The 24873-nt window shown below is 40.6% G+C and overlaps 1 protein-coding gene across 4 annotated transcripts in view; it reads right to left on the bottom strand.

Annotated features, from left to right (window-relative positions):
- The window catches only part of rps6ka1 (ribosomal protein S6 kinase a, polypeptide 1), a 79020-nt gene that overhangs the window by 2323 nt on the left and 51824 nt on the right, over nt 1–24873 (bottom strand). Inside the window, exons 1-21 of one of the 4 annotated variants that reach the window (XM_012864542.3) lie at nt 24182–24238; nt 23343–23396; nt 15855–15971; nt 15668–15749; nt 11594–11674; nt 11344–11423; nt 11101–11207; nt 7081–7118; nt 6189–6331; nt 6005–6075; nt 5792–5880; nt 5600–5664; nt 5382–5484; nt 5161–5291; nt 3793–3918; nt 3523–3612; nt 3287–3445; nt 956–1117; nt 796–872; nt 596–713; nt 369–506 (exon numbers count right to left, since the gene is read on the bottom strand). In XM_012864542.3, the coding sequence (XP_012719996.3) occupies nt 369–506; nt 596–713; nt 796–872; nt 956–1117; nt 3287–3445; nt 3523–3612; nt 3793–3918; nt 5161–5291; nt 5382–5484; nt 5600–5664; nt 5792–5880; nt 6005–6075; nt 6189–6331; nt 7081–7118; nt 11101–11207; nt 11344–11423; nt 11594–11674; nt 15668–15749; nt 15855–15971; nt 23343–23396; nt 24182–24223 (2073 nt within the window). In that variant the 5' untranslated portion in view covers nt 24224–24238. Of the gene's footprint in view, nt 1–368; nt 507–595; nt 714–795; nt 873–955; nt 1118–3286; nt 3446–3522; nt 3613–3792; nt 3919–5160; nt 5292–5381; nt 5485–5599; nt 5665–5791; nt 5881–6004; nt 6076–6188; nt 6332–7080; nt 7119–11100; nt 11208–11343; nt 11424–11593; nt 11675–15667; nt 15750–15854; nt 15972–20047; nt 20485–23342; nt 23397–23528; nt 23580–24181; nt 24239–24873 lie in introns of those variants that run through there. The other 3 variants (XM_036150385.1, XM_012864537.3, XM_012864541.3) reach the window with 3 other exon arrangements.

Below are 24873 nucleotides of genomic sequence, written 5' to 3'. Positions count from 1 at the left end.
ACTCTTTTTAGAAGAACTTTAGAAGAACTTATCGACACTGGTCGCTTTCCTGATATTAATCAGATTCTCTGTGAGGTATTTTTCAGAGCATTTTCAGCAGCTTAATGTTAGTCACCTCTTTCTAGATCCCTGTCCTGGTGGAACATCGAATTATTTCCAAGTCTCAACTATCTCACCCAAACGTTTCCCTTGGAACGAAACCGAGATTGGTCAAGAAGTCCCCCGACACCAACAACCAGCTGGGAACTGTCCAGGTTGTGAAAAATTTTGCATTTCCAAGGACTGAGAGCGTGCCGACCGAGAAAAGAAGCATCTGCTTCAGAAAACAGAGCAGCATTACGTGTAGAAAATCGACTGAGCTGCGTTACCTTGACCAGTTTGGGGTCCTGGTGAGGGAGCTGGCTGTTGGGTAGCTTGTCCCTCTGGACAATCCAGGGGTGTCTGAGGACCTGCTTAGCGGTCAGTCTCTGATGGGGGTCCACATGAAGCATCTTGGACACGAGGTCCTAGAAGAACCAACGCATTATGGATGGGAGAATGCACACCAAAGAAGAAACATGCGAGGGAAACTTTAAGCAAAGGTTCGGAGCTCTACCTTGGCAGCGTCGGACACGGTGTCCCAGTTTCCTCCGTTCAGGCTGAAGCTACCGTTCCCTATCCTGTTCAGAATCTCGTTGGGCGTGTCCTCAGGCCCGTTGGCGAATGGAGTGAAACTGGTGGCAGTGAGATAACGGGACAGAGTGAATAAAAAGAGCTACGACAGGAAAGGACACACGGAGACGCCTGGGCACTCACCCGGCCAGCATGGTGTACAGCAAGACCCCCAGACTCCAGATGTCACATCCTTCGTCGTAGCCCTGACGCTTCAACACCTGCGAGCCCACGTTGTTACGCGTTACAAATTTAGACATCGTCATTGGAAGCGCAACATTTTCCCCCTTTGGGGCCCGCTCACCTCAGGAGCTACGAAGTTTGCCGTGTAGCAGGGCGTCATGAGCAGGCCGTTGTTGGCGCGCAGCTGCTTGGCAAAGCCGAAGTCGCAGATCCGGATGGACTCGGGATTTCCCGATTCGTCGACGTAGAGGATGTTGCTGGGCTTTAGGTCTCTGTGCACAACCTGGAGAGCAGAGAGCAGCAGACTGTTACATTCTAGGTACGACTCCACAGAAGAGTGTCATCAAAAACCTTATTTATTTCAGTGATTTAGTTTGAAGAGTAAAACAGACGATGTATATCGGTTTATTACACACAGATTGACACATTTCAAGCATCTATGTTCATTTCAATGGTTATGGTTTACGGCAGGCGTGTCCAAAGTGCGGCCCGGGGCCCATATGTGGCCCCTGTACTGATTCTGGATCAGTACACGGGCCACTTCAGAAAATTTCAATATTACTTAAGACCAACATAAAAAGAGGATTTCCTGAAATGTTGGGCAACTCAACAGTATTACCATGTAAAGTATGAGCATGTACAGCTCAGTACTTAGTTGGGGCTCCTTTTCCCTGGATTACTGCAGCAATGCGGCGTGGCATGGAGTCCATCAGTCTGTGGCGCTGCTCAGGTGTTCTGAGAGCCCAGGTTGCTCTGATTGTGGCCTTCAGCTCTTCTGCATTGTTAAGTCTGGTGTATCGCATCTTCCTCTTCACAACACCTCATAGATTTTCTGTGGAGTTAAAGTCAGGCGAGTTTGCTGGCCAACTAAGAACGGGGACACCATGGTCCTTAGACCAGGTACTGGTAGCTTTGGTGCTGTGTGCAGGTGCCAAGTCCTGTTGGAAACTGAAATCTGCATCTCCATAAAGTTGGTCAGCAGCAGGGAGCATGAAGTGCTCTAAAACCTCCTGGTAGACGGCTGCGTTGACCTTTGACCTCAGAAAACACAGTGGACCAACACCAGCAGATGACACGGCACCCAAACCATCACTGACTGTGGAAACTTTCCACTGGACCTCAGCAACGTGGATTCTGTGCCTCTCCTCTCCTGCTCCAGACTCTGGGACCTTGATTTCCACAGAAAAGCTAAATTTACTTTCATCAGAGAACATAACTGTGGACGACTCAGCAGCAGTCCAGTCCTTTTTGTCTTCAGTCCAGGCGAGACGCTTCTGACGCCGTCTCTTGTTCCAGAGTGGTTGACACCAGGAACGCTGCAGCTGAACCAGGACCTGCAGACGTCTGTCTGGTGGTTCTGAAGCTCTGATCCAGCTGCAGTCCACTCTTTGGGAATCTCCAACACATTTTAATGGGTTTTGTTTCACAATCTACCACATCTTTTCCTTCCCTTCGCCTTCCCCACACGCCTTTTTTTTTGTTTTTGAAATTGTGAGAATAAAGTCATAAAATTACAAGCATAAAGTTGTAAAACTACAAGAAAAGAGTCATAACCTCATAACAAAAAAGTGCAGTTAAATACTAAATCTTTTTAGCATGTCAGCATCAAATTATCTCGCGACCCCCACTTTGGGAACCCCTGAATTGTCTTAGATTAGATTACTACGGAGCCCTAGAGGGATCATCGCAAAATGTTTTGCATGTTGAGAGAATGTGAGCTCATTTGACTAAATTGAGCTCTCATTTTAAGCATAGTAAAATGAGCGCACAATTTAGTGAACATGGTTATAGAACATTGTGTGCACGATCTACCTAAACGTGGCCACAATATGTAAAACGTGCACTCAATATTGTCTTGACACATGTAAACATGAGCACATTATAGTATATTCGAGATCTCGATCTACCAAAACGCACCCACGAATAATTAAAACGTGTGCTCGAATAAGTTTTATTAATTCGAGGACTCAATTAAAAGAAACGTGCTCACAAATTATCACGACCTGAAAAAAAATATCACTTAAAGTGAGTTCTCCCGGGCTCCGTAGATTACAGTGTGGCACCAGGTGTTTTCAATATTGGACCTTTTCACAAGATTCTTATTTTCTGTGATACTGAATTTGGGGTATTCATTAGTTGTCAGTTCTAATCGTAAAAATTTAAAGAAATAAACACATGAAATATATCAGTCTGTGTGCGATGAATCAATATAATCTACAAGTTTCACTTTTTTTAATGAAATTGCTGTCCAATTATATGACCAGCTCCTGTAGACTATCATACATTTTTGTTAGATTTTACACCAGATTTCTTCAGATTCAAACTCCAATTTGGCATGAAGGAATTGGAAAGCCCACCTCCCTTTTTTTTTTTTTTTTTTTTTTTTTAAGCAAAACTGATTTAAAACTCATTGCGGCTGTCCTGTGGCACCAGCGGTCGTGTGTGTGCTCACCCCCTGTGAGTGCAGGTACTCCACGGTCTTCGTGATGGTGTGCAGCACGGCGCTGGCCTCCCGCTCTGAGAAGAACTTCTGCTTCAGGATGCGATCGAGCAGCTCTCCTCCGCGCATCAGCTCCGTCACCATGAACACCTGCTTCCCGTTGTCGTACACCTGAAACAGAAACAACGCGTCACAAACCCAAACGGCCTCTACTTAAAATAACCGGCCAGGTGTTGATGTGGACTCACATCCTTCAGCGTTATGATGTTAGGGTGCTGCCCATATCTCAGCAGAATCTCAATTTCCTCCGAGGGATCTGTGCTAGTCTTGTCAATAACCTGGGAAAAAAAAACAAAAAAACATTGACATAAATAGTTTATCATCAACATATAGACTCATTTTCATCCCATTTCTCTATTCTAGTCTGAAGCTGAAGCACAACAAAAACAGGAAAAAGTCCCGCAGCTGTTTTCCATCAAATAACATTTATTTTTTTTTCTTCTTGTGTCTATTCGTACCTTGACAGCGTACTCGGTGTTGGTGGTTTTGTGGATGCATCGCTTACAGACAGAGAAGGAGCCCATGCCAATGTCCTCCTTGAGGATGTACCCGTCACTGAACAGAAGGTTTTTTCCGTGCAGCTGCTGCAGAGAGAGAGAGAGTTGAAGCTTGAAGAACGGCGGAGGAGTGACAGGCTGACAGAGCCGACGGCGGATGACATTGATGGATTTTTTTGCAGCAACTCCAGCTGCTGCTCTGGATCTACTGCCAGCAGTTAATGAGTATTTATGAGGGATAAGCATAATGTAAAGATTTTTCACTTTTGTTCTTTATTCTGCATGTAAGCAGCATGGTTTTAAACATCGTTATTAAAACAGCAAAACAACAGTACCTGATTAGCAGCAAAATCTACAAAGCACTGATTAATTGGACAGGAACAAAACCAAATCAAAAAATGCTGTATTTTACAGAAAAATATATATAAAAAATCATGCATAGTTTTCCTTTAACTTCACAATAATGCACTAATGGCTCAATTGCATAAAATTCTAATAAAATACACTGAGGTTTGTGATTGAGACATAACATCACAAAATCAAGGGCTGGGGCTGGTTTTCTCAAGCGAATAAAGTGACAAAAGCTGTTTTTGAATTAAGGAGGAATTATCTGAATTGAATTGCTGACTTCCTATGTTTTCAATACAGATTTATGCTACTAGGTTTCATTTTACTGCGACAAAAAAAATGTCAATTACAGTAAAAAAAAAAACGCTTTTTAGGACAGAGGATTGCGAAGATTTGTTGTTGTACAGAGGTGCACAACAGATTCCATGGATGGATGGAAATTAAAGTCTAGAAAAATACTAAATTTTGTTTCATGCTATATTTTCTTTTTACACAATTAAGCAAACCTGGAAAACACTTTAATCTCAAGTAATACTGTTCCAGACTGCATAAGAACCATGGAAGCCTTTTGGGATCATACCAAAAGGTTTTGTAAAATGATTTAACACTTGTTTGCCTTAAACTTCATTGTGACGGTTTAACTAAGAGACAAAGAGGAATGTACTTTTAAGGCTGACACACATGTAAGCAGCCCCCCCGTTTAGTCCCTGAGTCCATGGAATCGGGGAGGATTTTCCTTCCTCTGTTTTTTAGCTGCAGAGATTGAGTTTTTTTTTTCAGGTAAAATATACAGATGTTTATTTCTGTCGTGTCTATCTGGGGCAGAACTGATCTGCAGGCGTGATGGCAGCCCCATGGAGGAACCTTACTTTTAGACCACGCTTACTTTTCACTCATTCTTTCCTACAGTTTCTCTCACAGTGTTGCACAATGTTCGCACTCACAGCAGCAGAAATATGCTTTTAACTACTGACAGCTGACCTGGACCACGGGGTGCGGCGGGGGCTGCGGGGGCTCTGCCAAACCTTCCTCCTCCAACATGGTCGATGCAACAAAGCTGAAGCCTCTGAACAGCTGATGAGCTCCGGCACTGGGGGGCACACCAGGGGAGTCTGCAACACGATCACAAATTCAGGCGCCGTAGAGACAAGATGGATGACGTCACCGACTGCGGCGCCGCGTTTCTGTAGCCGGGCTCTCACCTTTGGGCGTGCGGGAGGTGAACTCGGAGTCGAAGTAGAAAGTGTCGTCCGGACGGGCCACAGCCGGCCTGAACGGGGGCTTTACTTCTCTTCGGAAGAGTTTCTGAGAAGGATGGGACATTTTGTCGTTACCTCTCACATACCAGCTGATGTTTTGAGCACCACCTGCGACCCGATGCGCAACTTAAAAAAGGTTCCTGAGGAGACGCGGCACTCACATTCCAGTCTATGGTGGAGAAGAAACCGTGTCGCTTTATCTCCTCCGCGCCATCAGCACACGATCCTACAAGCACACAGGCGGATTTTAGCAGCTTCAAGCGACGGCAAAAAAACAGATCTGAAATAACCCTTTCCTCAAACTGTGTCAGAAATTCTGCCTTTGGTGAAAACCGTGTTGCAGAAATACTAACCCAGTCTGTTGGCAGGGTTCCTCTTGAACAAAGCCCTGAGCAGAGACTGGGCTTCGGCGCTGAGGAACTGAGGCATCCCTAGGCGCGCCCTGAAACACAGGGGTGGGGGGGGACATACGGCATAGAGCTTTAATTACTGCACCCAGGGCACAGCGACAGTATGAGACAACAGGAACGTGTGTACAGTCCTCCCTGCACACTGATTTTACTCACTTCAGGATCAGATTCATAGTTTCTTTGCGGTCCTTCCCTTGAAACGGCAGAGAGCCTGTCAGCATCTCGAACTATCAGAGGAAAAACACAGTCAATATGGCTGCATACATGATTAAAAATTTAGACAACAATTTAAACAGGCTTTAGATAACCCAAAGAACATTGCTTCTTCTAATCTTCTCACCATAAGTACCCCAAACGACCACCAGTCGGCGCTGTGGGTGTGCCCCTGCCTGTTGACAACCTCTGGTGCCATGTACTCTACAGTACCACAGAAGGAATAGGCCTTCTTCTCATGATCGATGGCTTCTTTGCACAAGCCGAAGTCTGGAAGACACGAACCAATAAAAGAAAAGCATCAACGTGCTGCAAAAATGAAGAAAATAAGCTTTTTAATTCCAGAAATTAATCTTTTTGCATTAGACTCGTCAGTGCGACGTACAGCTGCAACTGAACAAAGCAGAATGTCATAAAAACGTTCATGTAATTTATGTCAAAAGATGAAACATGCATTCCTGATACACAAAGTGATACATTTCAAGTGTTACTTTAGATTTTAAATGATAAATGTATCATTGTCTGCTGGATAACAGCAGCTTTCCCCACGATTGTTTTGACCAAAATAAAAAATTTCTGTTATTATTAAATTTTTTCCATCTTGGTCCTATTCATCGTTTAAATTGTGAGACAATCATGTGTTTTCATTAACTGTATGTCAGAAGCATAAAAAATTTGTAGAAATAAACAGAGGAAACGTGTCGCTCTGTGTAATGAATTTGCATAATTTATGACTTTCACTTTTAAATGCATTTCTTGAAGTAAATAAACATTTTAGCAGCGTTCTAATTCATTCAGGTGCGCCTCTTTAAAAGCTCCAAAGGTCGACTTTTCCTCAGTGGCAGGAGAACCCATAATGACAATAAGATAAAGTGTAATAATTAACATGGAAAACATGCTCCAGCAGATAAGACTACAGCCTGCGCCGTGAGTGCTGAAGGTCAGTGGGGCAGAGGAGAGGAACGGGTGCGCACCAATTAAATCCTGAAAGGTGGAGGAGGAGGAGGCGGGACACTCACCTGTGAGTTTGATATGTCCCTCCTCATCCAGAAGAATGCTGAGAAAAAACAAAAACACACAGCGTCCAGAATCAAAATGAGCATGAAGACATTCAGGATGGACAAAGTCCTTCAACTTCAGCAGCTTTGCTCTGCAATAACCCGGGTGGAGTAGTTCAGAAGAATCTTTTTTCTTTTAATGACTATGAGGAACTTCATTATCACCATCTGCACTCCAGAGTCATATTTCACTGCTGTGTGAGTTTGCTAAGCTATCAGCAGCATCTGATGCTGATAAATGCCTCCCAAACAACTCCAGGGGGAGAACAAGCAGTGCACGTCTTAACAGCTTTACAAGCATTTGTCTGGAACGGTGTGTACAGAGGTTCCCTGATTTAAACAAATATAGGGAAAACAGGGCTGTATGACTGCCAATAATCAATATTACAGTATATTTCAACCATAACTGCAATTTAATTTAGACTTTTCTCTACAATAACCACAAGCATCAAAAATGGCCTCTAGATGAAGTTGTTTGTAAACAGGGACCATTTAAAACAGGAAAATTTAACTGTTTTTATTCATTAGAATATTATTATTCAAGCAAATAGAGTTGGACATCAATCCTTGTTGAACATAATGTGCAACCAACAAAACAGGTCTATGTATTTAACCATTCGACTGGTATTTAATCCTGTGGTGAGATTCCTGAAAGTTTCTGGAAAAAAAAATGATGAGTATATAAACTCTAAAACACATAATAAAATTAGATTATTTCACTGCTGCAACTCTTTTCTCTTCCATGTGGAACCAAACCCACTTTAAACGCATTACCAACACCTAAAGGACGCGTCTGATCCATTAATTGTTTACGTAGCCAAAATTTGCAGAACTCTGCGATTTGGAATTTGCGTTTTTTTTTTTTTAAATTGCGATTATTTTGCAAATATGATTAATTGTCCAGCCCTCGTGAAAAAATGGTTAGACTGACATTTTTATCCTTGATCTGGGATTTATTAGCTAAGCAGTAAGTGTGTAATATGCACAAATCCCACATCAGATCTCAGATTGTTTATGTGGGTGAATGTCAGCGTGGACCAATGATGTAGGAGAGAAAACCAACCTGTCAAAATTAATAGTCCAAAGCCGAGCAGAAATTTGATTAACAGTGCCAGATGTCAGGCGATGCGTTCATTGAGGATTGCATTTAATCACTGACTTGTTTTCCTTCAAAGATTAGAGAGGCTGACTGCATAAATATTCAATAGGCTGTGCTAAGTTAAGCATTTGCAGCAGCCTTAATAGTGCGAGAGATTTGAGCAGAAAATATTTAAATAGTAGCATCTTTACTTATTTGACAAGACTGAGAGAAAGAGTAAGCCAGTCTGTACAATAGGAATACAAACATATAATGTTCGTTCATTAACACCCTGGTGGGAATTCAGGCATTAAAGTAACTTAAACACGAGTAAATGACAGATAAATGATAGCACAAATAAAGTGTACAAAGACTAAAAGAGAAAACAGTAATTAGATGTAGAGTCTTCCATCTGGATATTAAAGAACTGCAAGATATGAACTCTGGTAGTACAACTCCTGTTGCACTACTCTAGAATATTTGGATGATTTTTTTTTTTATGCAGTTATCAATTTGATTTCTTCTTAAAAGGTACTTTTTGGACACCGGGCCACTCTGCACTCTCCTACACACTTTTAAAAAAAAAATGTTTTCTCCTGCACCGTTACATTCTCATCACTGCCGCACTCTATATTGTAATGTTATTTTATTTCAATTGTAATGTAATTATATTGTCGTAAGCTGTATGCATACAAAATGACAATAAAGTTTGTCTAAGTCCACGTCTCTAAGTCTAAGTCTGTGGGAGATTGTGGTGAGCGCATTTAATGTTCTTTTTCCACTTGAAGCTCTACAGTCATGATAGGACTTAAGACGTTCTGCATTTAGCGTACTTTTACTAATTAAAATGAATTACTCATAGTTTGAACTCATCTTAAGTTCATTGCATCAGCATATTGTATAGCTTTTTTTATGCCATCTTACATTAATTTAAAAACACTTTGTATTTACTTGCACTTATACTTGTTTTTCTTTGCCATGATAACTCAACAGTTTAAAATGTATCTATAAAACATCCTACTAAGCAGTAAAAAACAGAGAAAAAATATATGTTTTTAAAAAGAGATTTTATTTATTTTAATTTACTGAGCGCCACCTGAGCCGGCAGCTTGTGATAGCGGCTCTGTATTTCTACTAAGTTTTCTCTACAGTTTTATATAATTTATCTTTTTCAATTCATTCATATGAGTGTGTAAATTCCTGGTTTTCCCCTTCACTCTTTTTTTTTTACACTATGGATCTAACCGTTTTGGGCTCAATTTTGCTGCTCATCCTGCTCTACATGGGATTCCCGGACTCCAACGTAAACATCGATGGCTTCCATCTGATCAGAGCCGACAGGATGAGAGACGGCGGTGAGCAGAGAGGAGGGGATGTGGTCGTGTTTATTAATAACCGCTGGTGTTGCTCAGAACACGTTACAGTTAAAGATAGACTTTGCACAAGGGGTATTGAGCTGCTAGCTGTTGGACTGAGGCATTCATGCTTCCCACAGAGTTCTTTTTTGCACCATCATGCACATTGCATATCATATTATTCTGTTACGTGAATAGGCTTGAGTCTTTCCACTGTTAAACATGTTTTTCCACTGTGCAACATTTATTTACGCCGGTATTTCCTTTTTATCTTCTACTTTTAGTGCTTCTTTAGAGCTAATTTTAGATTAGATCAGTTTGTTCTTTTTTCCCCTCTTTTTCATTGCTAATAATTTTGAGTATCTTTCTGTGTGTTTGCCACTGTTACACCCGAATTTCCCCATGGCGGGACAATAAAGGAATTCTTGTCTTATCTTCTTAAAAATGGCCAGGAAGGATGCCTCCGTATGTGCAGGATGGCAACTCATTTCAGAGCAGACGGTCAGCTGACCTAAGGGAACAAGGCTTTCGTATAAAAGCTCAGAGATGTACAAGCCGTGTAAAGACCTAAAACCCAATAAAAGAATCTTAAAATGAATCCAATTTCCAGTGAAATGTGCTCAGACTTGTGTGTCGGTTAAAAGACGTGCGACAGCATTTTGCACCATCTGGAGACGTGTAACTAAAGAGCCACTGACACCAGAATAAAGCGCTACAGTAATCCAGCCGTGTGGTCACAAAGGGTTTGACGAGTGTCTCCAAGAGCTTCTTCGTGACCATGGGCTGAAAATCCAGCGCCGATTTTAAACGACTTGTATTCTGTCCTACTTTTTAAATTTTTTTTATTTTATTATTAGCGATGGCAGTTTTAACTCTCGGCTTCCTGAAACATTTGTGTCAACCTCATTCTAATTAAAAGAACTGCACTTCCTCCTTTCTTCAAACCAACGTCGTTTCTGTTAATTAAACATTTCTTTACAGGCAGAACCTCCTTTTTCTCTGTATTTATAGTTGATGTTTTTTTATTCCTTTTTTATCTTATGCAAGTATCTGTAAAGATTGATTTAATGAGGCTTGTCAGGATCTCGTCCATAGTTCAAAGAGATATTTGGCACGTATGCTATTAAAATGAGTTTGCAACATTGGCAGAGCTTCTATTTGTGAGAAGAGCTGCCCCTCAGATGTCCTTTTGTAGTAATAATCCTCTGTTGTGATGTCACCTAACAATCTGAGAGAATATTTTTTTATTACCGCCGTTCATCTATGTCCCACATTCTGTGGGGGAAAGCTCCTGAAACTGTCAATGAATAGGGTTGTGGTCCATTAATGATTATCACCGCCACACCTGATTGTTTGAACAGTCTGGGATTGGTAGACTTCTTCAATCAGGTTGAAGTTATTCAAGGATCTTTCTATACTCCCATTATGTCCCATTATGCCTCTTAGATAGAGAGCATGTAGAATAAGATGTTAAATGGGAATGAAAACTGAGCCGTTTGAAACTTGTCGTCACTTTTGGTGACAACAGGTGGGATCTTTTTAACTTACTTTTCAGGTTTGAGGTCTCTGTAAATGATGCCTAAGCTGTGGAGGTGGTCCAGTCCCAATGCAAGCTCTGCTAGATAAAACTTCACGTCCTCCTCTGTGAACATCACCTGGCAAGCATCGGGATACATAAATGTCACAAGAGAGTCGGTAATAAGAGAAAAACAAAAGGAAAAAAACCTAAATCCTATCAGCTAGTGTATAATCATGACTTATGATTAGAAGAAATTCACAAGATTTTCACACCTCTTTAGAAAGCCTAGTGAAAAGATCCCCTCCTCTGAGAAAGTCCAAGATCAAGTACAACTTCCCTTCAGTCTGGAATGCTACAAAAAAAAAAATCAAAAAATCAAAAAAAAAAAAATCACATTTTATGTAAGAAAACTGTGAATCAAGTGGCATGAGTACATTTTTAAGACTTCAAAGGATTAAAATTATAATCAAACTAACAGTAATCTCTAGGATTGAGAGTGGCAGTGTCTTTGTTTTAGCTCACCATAGTGCAGCTTCACAACAAATGGGTGATTGACATCTGCAAGGATGTCCCTCTCCATCTTGGTCCTCACACGGTCTCTTACTGAAAGGGAAGAGGATGGTAAAAAAAAAAAAAAAACTTTAGTGCATTTATGCAAAGTTTTAATATTTGCTGTATAAAAACAGGATTTCCTAGAAAAGTAACAATAAAGTGTTGAATCAAATGTATTTCTAAAGGACATTTAAAATGAGATGTTAAACAAAGCGCTGCACAAAAGATGGGGGAGTAATAGGGAAAAATCCTAAGAAATAGATTAAAGCCACTGATAAATTGCCTGCAAATACATTCAAAGCAACAGAGATGGAGGACTGAATAAAGACAAGTCAAATAAAATTGTCTCAAATCCATCCAGTTAACTTAAGTCCTGTTTAAAGGTGCCTAGTTATGGGGTTTTCATCTTAAAAAAAAATATATATATATATATACACCAAGCGTTTGTCCGGATAGTGCTTACTTGTCCTTTTGAGCCTGAAAAGAACTTAGTACCGGATGTGATCAGGAGATATAAACAGAAACATTGTTGTGCCATCTGCCGGCAGTACCACGGAGCTATCAGAAGGTGGCAGCACTTGACACAACAACTTTAAGAGCCAACAGACCGTGGCGCATGTTGGCGCCATATTGGAAGTGGCATAGCGGAGTAATTGGGAGAAAATGCCTCATTCATGTGCCGTGAATCAACAGATTCATAGTACAAGCCAGATCTACTGCCATTACCTTTCACACAATTGTTTTTATTCCTTATAAGCAGGGTCCGATATTAACACTCGCCAGTCGCCAAATGCAAGTAAATTTCCCGTTTGGCGAGGGAATTTCAGAGGGCTAGCTGCCACATGGCGAGTAAATGTTTGTACCAAATAAAATAAAAAATAACACAAAAATAACAAAACCCATCTGGGTTGTGGATGACCCGTTCACAGCTCTGTCCACCCAGAGCTCAGTCTAAACTCCGCTTTCTGCGGAGCAGGAGGCATGGGGGGAGAGCGGCTCCCAGATAAAGCCATCATTCAGAACCAGTCATGGCTGGATCAGAAAACAGTTCTGCTAACCAGATACAGTCTAAAACGCCAATTAGTCTGTTTATAAGTTTTGTTCTTATTTATTCTGCATTTTTTTTTTTTAACTACGTGCGCTGTGTTTCTGTGCTTCAACGCTCTTAACATAATCTCACTCTTAATTTTTTGTAAAAATTGAGAGGTCTGGTGAGGATTAATATTTTGGCCGGTGATTTTTACATCTACCGGCCAACTTGGCCAGTGAATCAGGAAGTTAATTTCGGACACTGCTTATAAGGTTGTGTGTGTGTGTGTGTGTGTGTGTGTGTGTGTGTATATGTGTGTGTATCTGCGCGCAACATTGCCTCTCCTTGTATACTTCCGATTACATGTTATAAATATACACAAAAGTGCATTGATTACAAACGAATAGAGCAAAAACAAAGTGCAAAACACAGAAATAAAATGTAATACTGCAACAGGGCGTGAAACGTTTGTATGCAACCATAGTGAGCTGCTGCTGTTAAAATTTGTAAAGTCCTAGTACATGACGAAGCCCTTTTAAAAGACAGAGTTCACGACTGTTTTGCTGCAGGAGGGACTGGTGCACTTCACAAAATAAACGACACAGTCATAAAAGAACATTATGTGAAAACATCTTGGAACATCAGCCAGGAAGATAAAGGTTGAGCACAACTTGATCTTTCTAATAGACGGAGACCCTGAGAATACCACTAAAGTAGTGGTTAAAGGACAAACAAGTCTGTGCTTTGGAGTAGTCCTCAGGCCAAAATTACAGAAAACCATTATTAGGAACTTGGTGATAGTCATACAGTCTAAAAGGCAGTCCACCAAATACTTAGTAAATGTTCAAGTTTTTTTCATTGTTTTCTGTGTTTTTCTTTTAGGAAACGAGGGACTGTGTTTAATTTAGAGGATTGCGAGCATAGAGAAAAACTGCAGGTGAGAAGGGTTTATGTCCAACTCCTACTGGCTTCATTAGATTTTATTAAACATTTGATGTTCATTGAATTTCAACAATACAAACCGAACGGTACCTCAGCAAGAGATGTATTATACAATCCTCCAGGCCTATTAAGAAGTCTGAATGTTAGAGTCACAGCTTCTGGCCTTTATCTTTTTCATTGTGTGTCCAAAAGTGGTCTTTATTTTAATGTGACATAAAACCCACAGCCGTGGTTACCAATCAGTGGAAAATAACAGTCATTGCATTTCTTTTAGGTCTTGCCCTTTAATTTTGAAAATTAAAATGAGTTCTTAGAAAGTATTTAAATGAAGGCAAAATAAAAATAGATCTAACACTGTCTCAGCAGAAGTTACTTTGTATTTTTGAATTCAAACTGAGGGCCACTGGGTCCAATCTGTAGCTTTAACTCCAGATTTCACAGTTTGTTTCACATGGCTCTAAGAAAAAACTAAATAATCAGGGATATTTTAGATTATGCTGAACAGTGTAGTTTACTTTTTCTCCAGATCTATTCTTGCGGAGGACTGCATTGCACACAGTTTAATCGATGCATTCTAACCATTTTTTTTTTACCTTATGAAAGTGTTGTCAAGGCTATTATTATGAGCTGTTGTACAAGAACAAGTTAAAAGCAAAAGTCTGAATTTGAAGGAAGTTTAATAAATTGTATAAAAAAAACTCATTCAAATAAATTATTTTAGAAATCCCAATTGATCTAAAACAGAAAACAGTTTGTCTGGTTTAATCTCACACAGTTAGAAAAAGGTCAGTGATAAGTTAAGTGGGGCACAAAAACTCAACACCTATTAGCAGCAACTCATTTTTTATAATGTATACGACCTGACTTTGATCAATGTTAAATTAAACAGATAAATTAACATAAACCAACACACTAGAAACCCCATTTTATATAAGCTAAATGTAATTACATTTTTACACATAGAATTATAAATAAAGGCTCACTCATATTGTTCATTTATTGAACGGAAAAGATTCACATCAATCCTTCAATAAGCTAGCAATGACAACCAACTCTAGATTAATATTTGCTTTTAGTTTACATTTTCCTATGTTTTATTTTGTTTAATTTTTCCTACATTTTATTCCAACAGTTTTTTGACTTGCTTTTATTTTCCAATGTTTTAATCATATAAAGCACTTTGCATTGTCCTTGTACTGAAATGTGCTATAAAAATAAATTTGCCTTACCATAGTTGCACACTATTAGCAGAACATAAACGTAACGTGCATTTACAGTATTTTGATTGGTCTATCCAAGCATGGGGCCACAGGATTTATGCCCCACGGCTGTCTACTGAGAGCGTGTTGGGCATGCTCACTGTGATTATTTAATTATTTAAACAAACGTTGTGGGGCCGGCCCCAATATCAAGCCGCTTCAAGAGGATTTAGCTGCTGAGCTTGTCAGTTTTCTGACTTAGATATATAGACACAAATGTTTATAACAGAATTTTACTGGTAAGGGAATCTGTCTTTTTTGCAATATTGTTCTATAAAGAACAATCCTGTCCCGCTGATTATTGCGAACATAGAGCTCCACGGCGACATCTGGTGGGGCCTGGCCCCAGTGGCCCCAAATGCAGAGACGCCACAGAAAAAGTTTATATATCTAATTACAAAGAGAATGAAAATATTAGTCTCCAAATGTTACTGATCAGTATTTGAAGCAAGAAGTAAAATTTTCTGTAGATTTGGAAAATTCACAAAACATAACGGGAGACTGTGAGAACCATCCGCCCTGCCTGTTGTTTATCAAACTGATGAGACCACACCACCTGTGAACAAAGATGCAAAAAAAAAAAAAAAAAAAAAGCTGGTGTGGGCGGAGGAGGGGTGCGGTGGTCTTTGCTCAGATACTGCCGTGTATAGCTGCCTTTGACAGGAAAATGTGGCTAAAACCACAACAACAAAAAATATATTACACTCAAGCCAAAGTGAAACTGTTTTTCCTGTAGCTCAGGAAAGTACACCTCTGTGAGATCAAACTGAAAAAATAAAAAAGGGAAATCTAAGGCTATGCAGATTTCTGTACCTTTAAGAGTGGCCTTCTTCAGGACCTTCATGGCATACAGCTGGTTGGCATCTGGAGGGGTCACCTTTCGCACGAGGAACACCTAGAACCGTTTCAACAACAAAAACGTCAAGATATAACATTTAATGCTTAGGAAAGTGAAAAAATTAGGCAAAAAGGAGGCAAGTGGAGGAAAGTGAGACCTTACCTTGCCGAAGGATCCCTGTCCCAAAACCTTGAGCAGCTCAAACTGAGAGGCGTCAGCTTTCTCTGAGCCCTCTTTGACCACATGGGTGATGTTGATCTCCTTGATGTCTCCATCTTCCTAAAAGACAGAGAAGCCCAGGAGGTTAGAAGACCAGCCTGCAGCTGTAAGAGCATCCTGTTTGTGAGGGTTCTGTGTTGGTCAGAAAGTGTGAGGGACCGGTTGATGTTTCCGCGGGTGTAAATAGCACCACATACAAATAAAACTCTTCAGAAAGAGGAAGCAGCGGTAAACAGAGACAAGAGCGTTTTAAGAGTGACTTCTTCTCTGCAGCGTGATGCTGCGTCTTTCTGGAAATCATGGTGGCCGCTACACTAAATGGAAGTACACAGCTGATTAAAGGGAACAGTTGCGGTTCGCTGTTTGTTTTCTGACACAAGCTGTTTAACCTCAGCTTCAACCTTTCGATCAAAGACTTCAAAAAGCAGGCCTGACACTGGGTGGAGCGCCGCTGACTAAACAGCAACAGCAAATCATCAAAGCATCAACAGCTAAACGCTTTTAGTTCTTTTTTCTTTCCTAAGAGCACACCATTTTACCTTTAGATTGAATATACTGAATCTAAAACATGGAAACAAAATATTAACCATCTTTAAGCATGGAATAGAACCATTTTTTCCTGGAACATTAAAGACTGGTAATTATTAAATGTCCAAGTGCATAAATCAACAAATTAGATTACCATTTAAAATATTTATTTCAACGTATTTTAAAAAGTCAAACTCACAGATTCATTACGCAGAGCTATACATTTAAAGGGACAGTGTGTTACTAATTTGTCTTTTACCAAAAATCAAGTTTTGCTTTTATAAATACATATTCTGTAGTCTAACAAGTGTTCTCATAACTTAGAATTAGTAGTTTATAAATACATATTCTGGCAAAGTCTAACAAGTGTTATCATAACTTAGAATTAGTAGTTTATAAATACATAGGTGTCGGTACACCCACAGGGAGGCACCATGTTGTTTTGCCATTTCTGATTTCAGCAGCCAAAAGGGGAAAAACTTATGATCCATACCCGTTTTCCCTTATCTGTCTTCAACATGAATACAGATAATTAGTGGAGGAGGTGTATAAACAAGCAAAGACGACCATAGATCATTCTATTTGCCATTTTCTGTTAAAATAGAGGACCATCCATAGTCCTTGCCCAGCGAGAGGGAAGAGAAAGTAGCCAAGGAAAGAAAAGGTAGTAATAACTAGCAGTAAACAAGTCTATATCGGCACAGCTTTTATTACCAGGTGGAGTGAAGACAATTCATGAAGGAGCGGGGTTTCAGAACTGATATGGAGGTTGCAGCTTTCTGCAGGACATGTAAGTTAATTCAATATAACAGTGAGGTTTATTTTTGGCATTATGTTAGAAACAGGGCAGTGTGGTCCAGCAACTGTCCTTCCCTGAGAGAGAGGGAGAGACGAAGGGTCTGTATGTACAGAAGGCGGAGGGATATCGGCCGGCCTGTTCTCTGTCTGTAGTACAGCCGCAAGGCCGGCCGGGTCTCTTTACTCGTGTTTATAGTCTCTTATTTTAGACCCCAAATAAGCGACTTCCCATTCAGAAACGAGCCCCAAAAACCATGACTCACTGAATTTACAAGCAACTTTAGAAATAAACAAGCACATTTGGAAATATTGCCAAAAAAACATTTCACACGATGACAGTAAACATTAGCAGTATCTAATACATGGAGGACATTTTTATATTGTCATACTTATTATACTCCGAGGCTCCTGTAGTAGCTGTTACAGCAAAGTCATTTGTAATTCATTTAGCGCAACAGTGTAAAAATCTTACACACTGGGGCTTGTAATTCTGCTAATACTGATGATCGTGACTTGCAGCTAATGAAAACCCAAAGTTAAATTTCACAAAATTATACAATATTACATAATAGCAATAAAAAAGGACAAGTTAGAAACAGAAATGTTCTATTATGGCCAATATAATCATGGGGAAAACTGCATGATGAAGGCCACAAGCCAAAATCTTGGCCAGCAAATAAAGAAGTTTGCTAGTAGTTCAAGGATTGCTGGAGTCTTTACTTCATCAAGTCTTTGACCCACACCATGCACCTTGGGAGCATTGATCCTCACGTTCTTCGACGTAGGTTAAAGAATGTAAGGGTCAAAAGAAGGAAAGGGTCGGTGAAGTTGTGCCAGAAACAGTTTTAGGACTGTCATGTTGACAATTGGTCTAGTAGATCTTCCAAAAGGAGAACACGCCACAGAAAGCGAATTTGCTGTATCCAGGCATAGTGAAGAGAAGTTAAGCAGAAGGAAAAAGTGCAGTGTAAGAAGGACCTTCAAAGGATTGTGACTAAAAGACATTCCCAAGGCTTGGACTGCGGCTGCGGACCCATCACACACCACTGTATCCAGGACATGAGCTCACACTGCCATATGCATCGCATTAAGCAACTTCTGAACTAAAGAGAATGCCTCACAAGTCTTCTTCTTTAATGAAAGTAAACTTTGCAAGGTCACAACATCTGGGAGGAAGAGTGGAGAGGCGCAGAATCCAAGCTGCTTGAGATCCAATGCGTTTCCACTGTCCGTGACGATTTGAGGGGCCATGACATCTGCTGGTGTTGGTCCATATTGAGTTTTTATCACGCACAAAGTCAGCGCAGCTGTATGACAGGAAAATCCAGAGCTTCATGCTTCCTTCGGCTGACAAGCCTCAGTGGTATGCTGATTTTATTTTCCAGCAGGAAAAGAAAAGCCCCCAGCAAAGCTGACCCCCTCGATGCCACTGTAATACTGTAATTCATGCAAAAGGAGCACCAGCCAATTATTGAAAGCATTAACTGTACAGTACATGGATGGAGTTTTAAGCAAGCTATTTTGGTTTAAAATTATCCTTTTTTTAAAGATTGCTGTTTAGTTCTAATTTTCTCATAAATGAGAGTTTTCATTAATGTTTTTGAGCTTTCAACTATCTTATAAGGCTATTCCTTCATCAAAATCCTGCCCAACATGGTATTTTGTTTGAATTGTGCATGTCTACCCCTCCCTGTCATTGAAACCAGTGGCCATGACCAGGTCTACACAGAGCGGCCATTACCCATCCCCCTACAGGGAGTACGTACCCTGACCGGGCCGCCCCAGTTAACAGCATGCCCAGTGGTGATGGGAGGCAGAGCGCTAATATTTCTGCTCAATGTTGAGACAAAGTGGCTCTTTTAGCACCTGATCTGCACAGCGACTGAAGCTGCCTTTAAAGACGGTGTCTTAAAATGGGCGGCACCCACATGGGGAGAGGCTGCGGCACAGCCCGTTTCTTCCGTGTTGGAAAAATAGCACCAGAAAACAACAAATAATTCACAACAAATGAACACTATGTAATGCCAAAGGCAATATTTCATCACTTATATGTTTATAGTTGACTTTGGGAGGCTTAAAAAAAGCATGATAAAGAAGCAATTAACTGGGCCAGAATCCTCAAAATTAACAGAAACATAAATTTAAAATACATCACTGTATGTGATGAAGCTTTATAAAAAAGAGATAAAAAATTTTAATGTCATTACTAACACAGACCAACCTTTTCATGGTATTGTAACTTATTAAAATAGAAGCATGGGTCTACGATGTAAAACCAAAAACCTCCCTAATAAACGGCAGGGTTTACTGTAAATGAGAGCAGTGACAATACTAGCACTGGTTAGAGGTTATTGGTAGAGGAAGTACTTCCTGTTGATACAAACAAGTAAATGAAGACGGCGACAAATAGAAGCAGGGTATAAAGATTGATTTAAGCTCTGCAGCTCAACTAGGAACAAGTTGTGGTTTCAGCCTAGGCAAAGAGCCTGATTGACAATTATATAAAATGTTTTAAAGACTTCCAACATGAAATACAAATCAACGGCATTTTCAGATTAACCAGAAGGTTATCAAACATCTATTTTGAGCATCAATGATAAAAATAAAAAAAACCTTTGACAAGCTGGGGACCCCTGCAGCCTGGACATGTACTTGATAACAGGAAACCAAGGTGGGTTGAACACACAGGCGTTCTGTTGCACCTTGTTTCTGATCAGCCACCGATAACACAGAACCCTGTATGCACCCTGCAGCCATGTCAAGTCTAACTTCTCTAAAATGTTAACTTTATGAAGACGCCATGACTTTACCGTCCACTCGTTCCTGGGCTCAGGTGGAAAGTCCGTGCCGGCGCTGCTGCCGGCCGCAGCCGTGGACCTGCAGCTGTTACAGTGAGCAGGGCCGCCGGTCAGGAGCTTGCTCTTTCTGAACGGGTAAAGGGACAGCATGCGGCTCAGCTTGAACTTTTTCTTCTCCTTTTCCATATCAGCATCTTCCAAGCTGTTGTAAACTGCTTCCCTCATCCACAACACGGAAAACACTGCACTAACTTCCCATCCGAGCACAAGCGCACCTCAGACTCCTGTGTGCACTCATGTTAGGGTTTACACTGCAGGCTGCAGGTAGAGATCTCACCGCCTCTGGCCTTTATCTACCTTCCTGTAGCAGGGGGAGTCCTGCAATGATGTTTAGAAATGCTTCTTCTTCTTTTTCTCCCCCATCATAACTCCTATTCTGCTTCTCCTGTCTGCTTTGCTCTGATTAGCGTTGCGTCCTCACAGCTGAAGTGAGCTGCAACTAAACCGAACAGGAAGGAAGAGCCAGCCCTTATTCTCACAGTCCTGCACCCAACTTGTGGAACGCAAACATCTGTGTGTGAGCGTGAGAGAGAGAGAGAGAGAAAATGCACAAGAGGTAACTCTTAACCACAAAGAGAACGACAGGAGCAAAATAATTAGCAAGAAGTGAAAATAAAAAACGGATCTGAAGAAATCTGATTTGCAGGCAAATCCATTGACAATTGAAAGTGTATATCTAAGACTTACTAGATTTAAAAGTTATATTCTTATCAGTTCGCACAATTCAACACAAGAGAAGTAGGAGGCGGCAGAGAGAGTTTGATCTGAGCTCACAGCCTGCCTCCATTTCTGCACAGTCACATAAAACAGCATTACCTTAGCCTTTTGCTCCTCCCTTCCATGCTTTCGTCATTGATCCCAATGCAGGTGCATCTCAGTAAATTAGAAATGTTTTAACATGTTTATTTTGTTAATTGAATTCAAAATGCAGAATTATTACACAAATGTGTTACTAATTTCTGTTCATTTTGATGATGATGCTAACAGATACATGAAAACCCAGAAAACATGATTCTTGCATCAGACAAATTAAAAGAAAAAGATTTTTTACACAGAAATGTGGGCATCTGCTGTTCAGTACAGGCTCTTAATAACTGATCTTGTTTTGCATGAATTAGTGGATCAGTGCGGCGTGGCATGGAGATCATCAGTGATTCTGCTGAGGTGTGCATGAAGCCCAGGATGCCTGATAGTACAGGTGACACCTGTACCTGCAAAGTACAGGTGTCTCTTCTCCCTAAACACAACACCCATACATTCTCTATGGGGTTTTAAGGTCGGATCAGTTCACTGGCCAATCAAGCACAGCGACACCAATTATAGCAGATTTTGGTACCATTGGCAGTGTGGGCAGGTGCCTCTTCCTACTAGAAAATTAAAACAGCATCTCCATAATGCTAGTCAACAGAGGGACGCATGAAGTGCTGTAAAATATCCTGAAGGACGACTGCGTTGGTCTGCTGGGCCGACACCAGCAGATGACACAGCACCTTCAATTTGGACCACAAGCAGCCTGGATTCAATGACTCTGTTCTTCCTACAGACGCCCTGACCATGATTTTCAACTTAAATGCAGAATTCACTTTCATCTAAAAAGAGAACTTTCAGCCCCAGTAAGATGCTTCTAATGCTGAGGGTGTGTGCTGGCTTCCTTGAAGTCTCCAGCTTCACTTAACAAAATGTGAATCTCCTCAAAAATCTTCTCAAGGCTATGCTTATAAATGTTGCTTACACACATGTTCTTCCATATTTTTTCCTTCCACTTAACTTTCCAGTAACATGCTTGGATACAGCAGACCCTCCCTTTGGAAGGCCTTAGCAGCTGTCTGCTAAACTGCTGTAAAATCAGCAAACATCTACATAATTGCATGGACCATAAGATATTGGGTTAATAATCCTATATTAATATAATCGGAATTTTGGGTTTAATTTGCTGGCTTCCGTATTAATCTAAAATATCTTCCCCTGTTTTTCTAAATTATTTTTGTGAACTGAATTGTTTTAATGAACCTTTCACAAATTTCTCCACCGAGGGATAATGAACGACATTTCTATTATTATTCTCTTCATTTCTATTCTGTATCCTTTATTCATTTGAAACGCATCTGTATTTGTGTTTTTCTATCTTATTCATATTTTATTTAACCAGTAAAAAGCTCATTAAGATTTTTCCAGAGTGCACAGGACTACATAGAAGTACAAAAAAAACACGACAACGATCAGAATGCACATATATAATCAAAATTGTGAACACATTCAAATCAGTCAAAACAGCTAAAAGCAGATGTTTCAGCCACCCTGCCACTGAGAAACTATTATAGAAGCCATATTATTAATCTTTCAGGTATTTTTGTATGTAGTCACAGACATTTGGCCCCTTTTTCTGCCATATTGCGTATAATTCTTAGGCATCAGCATCCTAGGACCAAATACTGTATCTGCCTGAGCTTTCTGGTGAATATAGGTCTGAACAAAGGTAAATGGACCAAAATAGTGTTATAGATTTAAATATTCCAATGCTTCAATCTGCAAGTACACAAGCCTGACCGTCCAACTAAAGTATATAACAGACAGTGGTGTGATAGTCTTTTAAATGTATGTAATAAACCTCAGAGCCCTGTGATAAACAGCACCCAGAGCAGGACTTTGAGAAGAAGAGCATCTAGAAATCAACTCTCTATAGTCTGGACAAAAATGTAGAAGCAACAAGTCTGTTTTTTGGACTCAAAAAAACAAATTTGACTTCATTCTTAAAAGAAAATCAAGTTTCATGTTGAGCTTTTTTCCTCCTTTTACCAAGATCTCAATGTGAGGTGCAAAATAAAGAAGATCATCAAGAAGAAAACCTAAATATTTGTACCGACACACACATTCATTCTGGGCTCTCTGAAAAAGGATGATCTTTGGAAGGCTGTACAATGTAGATTATGAATTAAAGACCCTTCATTTATTTTTTTTAGAAGTTAGAGTCACGTTTCAAGACACAGGAGTTCGATCTGTGTAACAAATACTAAGAAATAGACCGTAGATGAAAAACATGAGCCAACGTTTCCCCTGACTGCTTTTCAGAGACCTGCAATGCAGTCTATAAACCAACAAGTATATTTTTTATTTTAGATAAGTGGAATAAACATCCTGAGGGCAGAGGAAGGAGAGACGGATGTGTGAAGCTAAGGACAAGCTTCAGAAAGGTGCTGAAAGGTTGCAGTGAGGAATGAACTGCATTCTGACATTGGTGAGGGCTTACCTGGTCTCTAATATTGGCAAACTCCCTCTCTATCCAGGTGATCTGAGACTCGTTCTATAGGAAGTGATTTAATACAGCAGTTAGCAGCAGTTACAGGAAACATCACAACTGATGCTTCACAGTCTTTCATAGATGAACCAATACATTAAAAGAAAAAAAAAGACAGAATCTTGCACAAATACACACAGTGGCACTGCGGCGGAAGGCGGTGACAGAGGGCATGATGGTGGCTGTAAGAGCAGCAACAGGAAACTTCTCTTCCCTCCCAGTTCTCACTTCCTCTTTTCTTGAACCGATCTCACTTCCTTCCTGCCTGAAACCCCCCCCCCCCCCCCCCCCCTGCACGCTAGAGCTGAGCTTCCCGGTGTGAGGGCAGAGATCAACCAACATGTCTGACCGATCACGTGTGGAAAAAGTGCGAGCACTGCTCATGTCTAAAACCGGCTCCGAGCCGTTTTACGGACCTTCGGACGGATGGTTTCGACCTTACCGTGTAGACGGCACAGCTTAGCAACGCTTACCCAGAAAGCCCAAAGTGTGTATGTGAATTATCTCTGCCTCTCACGATGACTGCTCAGGTAGACTGAAGCAGCGAGGGAAGTCTCAGTTCATCTTTTCTGTCATTAAAGAGGCAGAATAAAATGCCATTCACAACGGAGGAGATGGAAACCCTCACAGCCGACCACAGACCGTCCCCCTACCTCCTCTCCTCCCAAAATAATCACACAAAGCTGCCTCAGGCTTGGAGCGCCCACACACACACACACACACACTTCTCATCAGATGACCGTTATTATCCTGTCCACTCGGGAAAAAATACAAAAAAAGTGACCACTTGCCTCTCTGGTGCGAGGTTTGGTGCGAAATATGAACCTCCACATGTCTGGGTCCTGATATGTCCATGTCACAGATGCTGTCACTGGTGACAGTGACGCCCGACTATCTTACAAATACACAGCCTTAGTGTCAGTTAGCTAACCTCTTTTCTATGCAACACCACAACAGATAATATCGACACACACACACACACACACACACACACAAAAAAATGGGAAGTTATATAAACTGGTAAGAGCGACTGACTGATTTGTTGGGGACAGTGAAGAACACTGGTAATTCTCTTGAACATTTAGGAATAACGCAACAAAAGGCGAAAAGTGGCTCAAAAAATTGCATTTTAAACAGATATATCTCCTGCAAGCTCACAGGGAAGTGATGGAAACAGACACTGTTGTCTTGAAAGTGACTAAAACCTAAAGAAAGTGATCATCCTGTGTGAGCTTCCTTCCGATTTTATCTGTGTCAGCATCAACTAACCTAGTAAAACTGATCAGACTCTTATAATAATGTAAAATTAAAGCAAACTAAATACATTCAAAGTCACTGTATATTCTAGAAATCTGGGGGATTTTCAGTCTGGATTCAGAGTTCACATGGTAAAGTAATATCTCTGCTAAAGTCATCAATTTGTTCATGTCTAAACTTGTTCTTTTTGAGCTCAGCAAAGCATTTAACAGTATTCACCAGAAAA

This window comes from Fundulus heteroclitus, chromosome 19 (assembly GCF_011125445.2).
Source record: "Fundulus heteroclitus isolate FHET01 chromosome 19, MU-UCD_Fhet_4.1, whole genome shotgun sequence".
Taxonomy (NCBI): domain Eukaryota; kingdom Metazoa; phylum Chordata; class Actinopteri; order Cyprinodontiformes; family Fundulidae; genus Fundulus; species Fundulus heteroclitus.
This window is presented reverse-complemented; position numbering and strand designations above follow the sequence as displayed.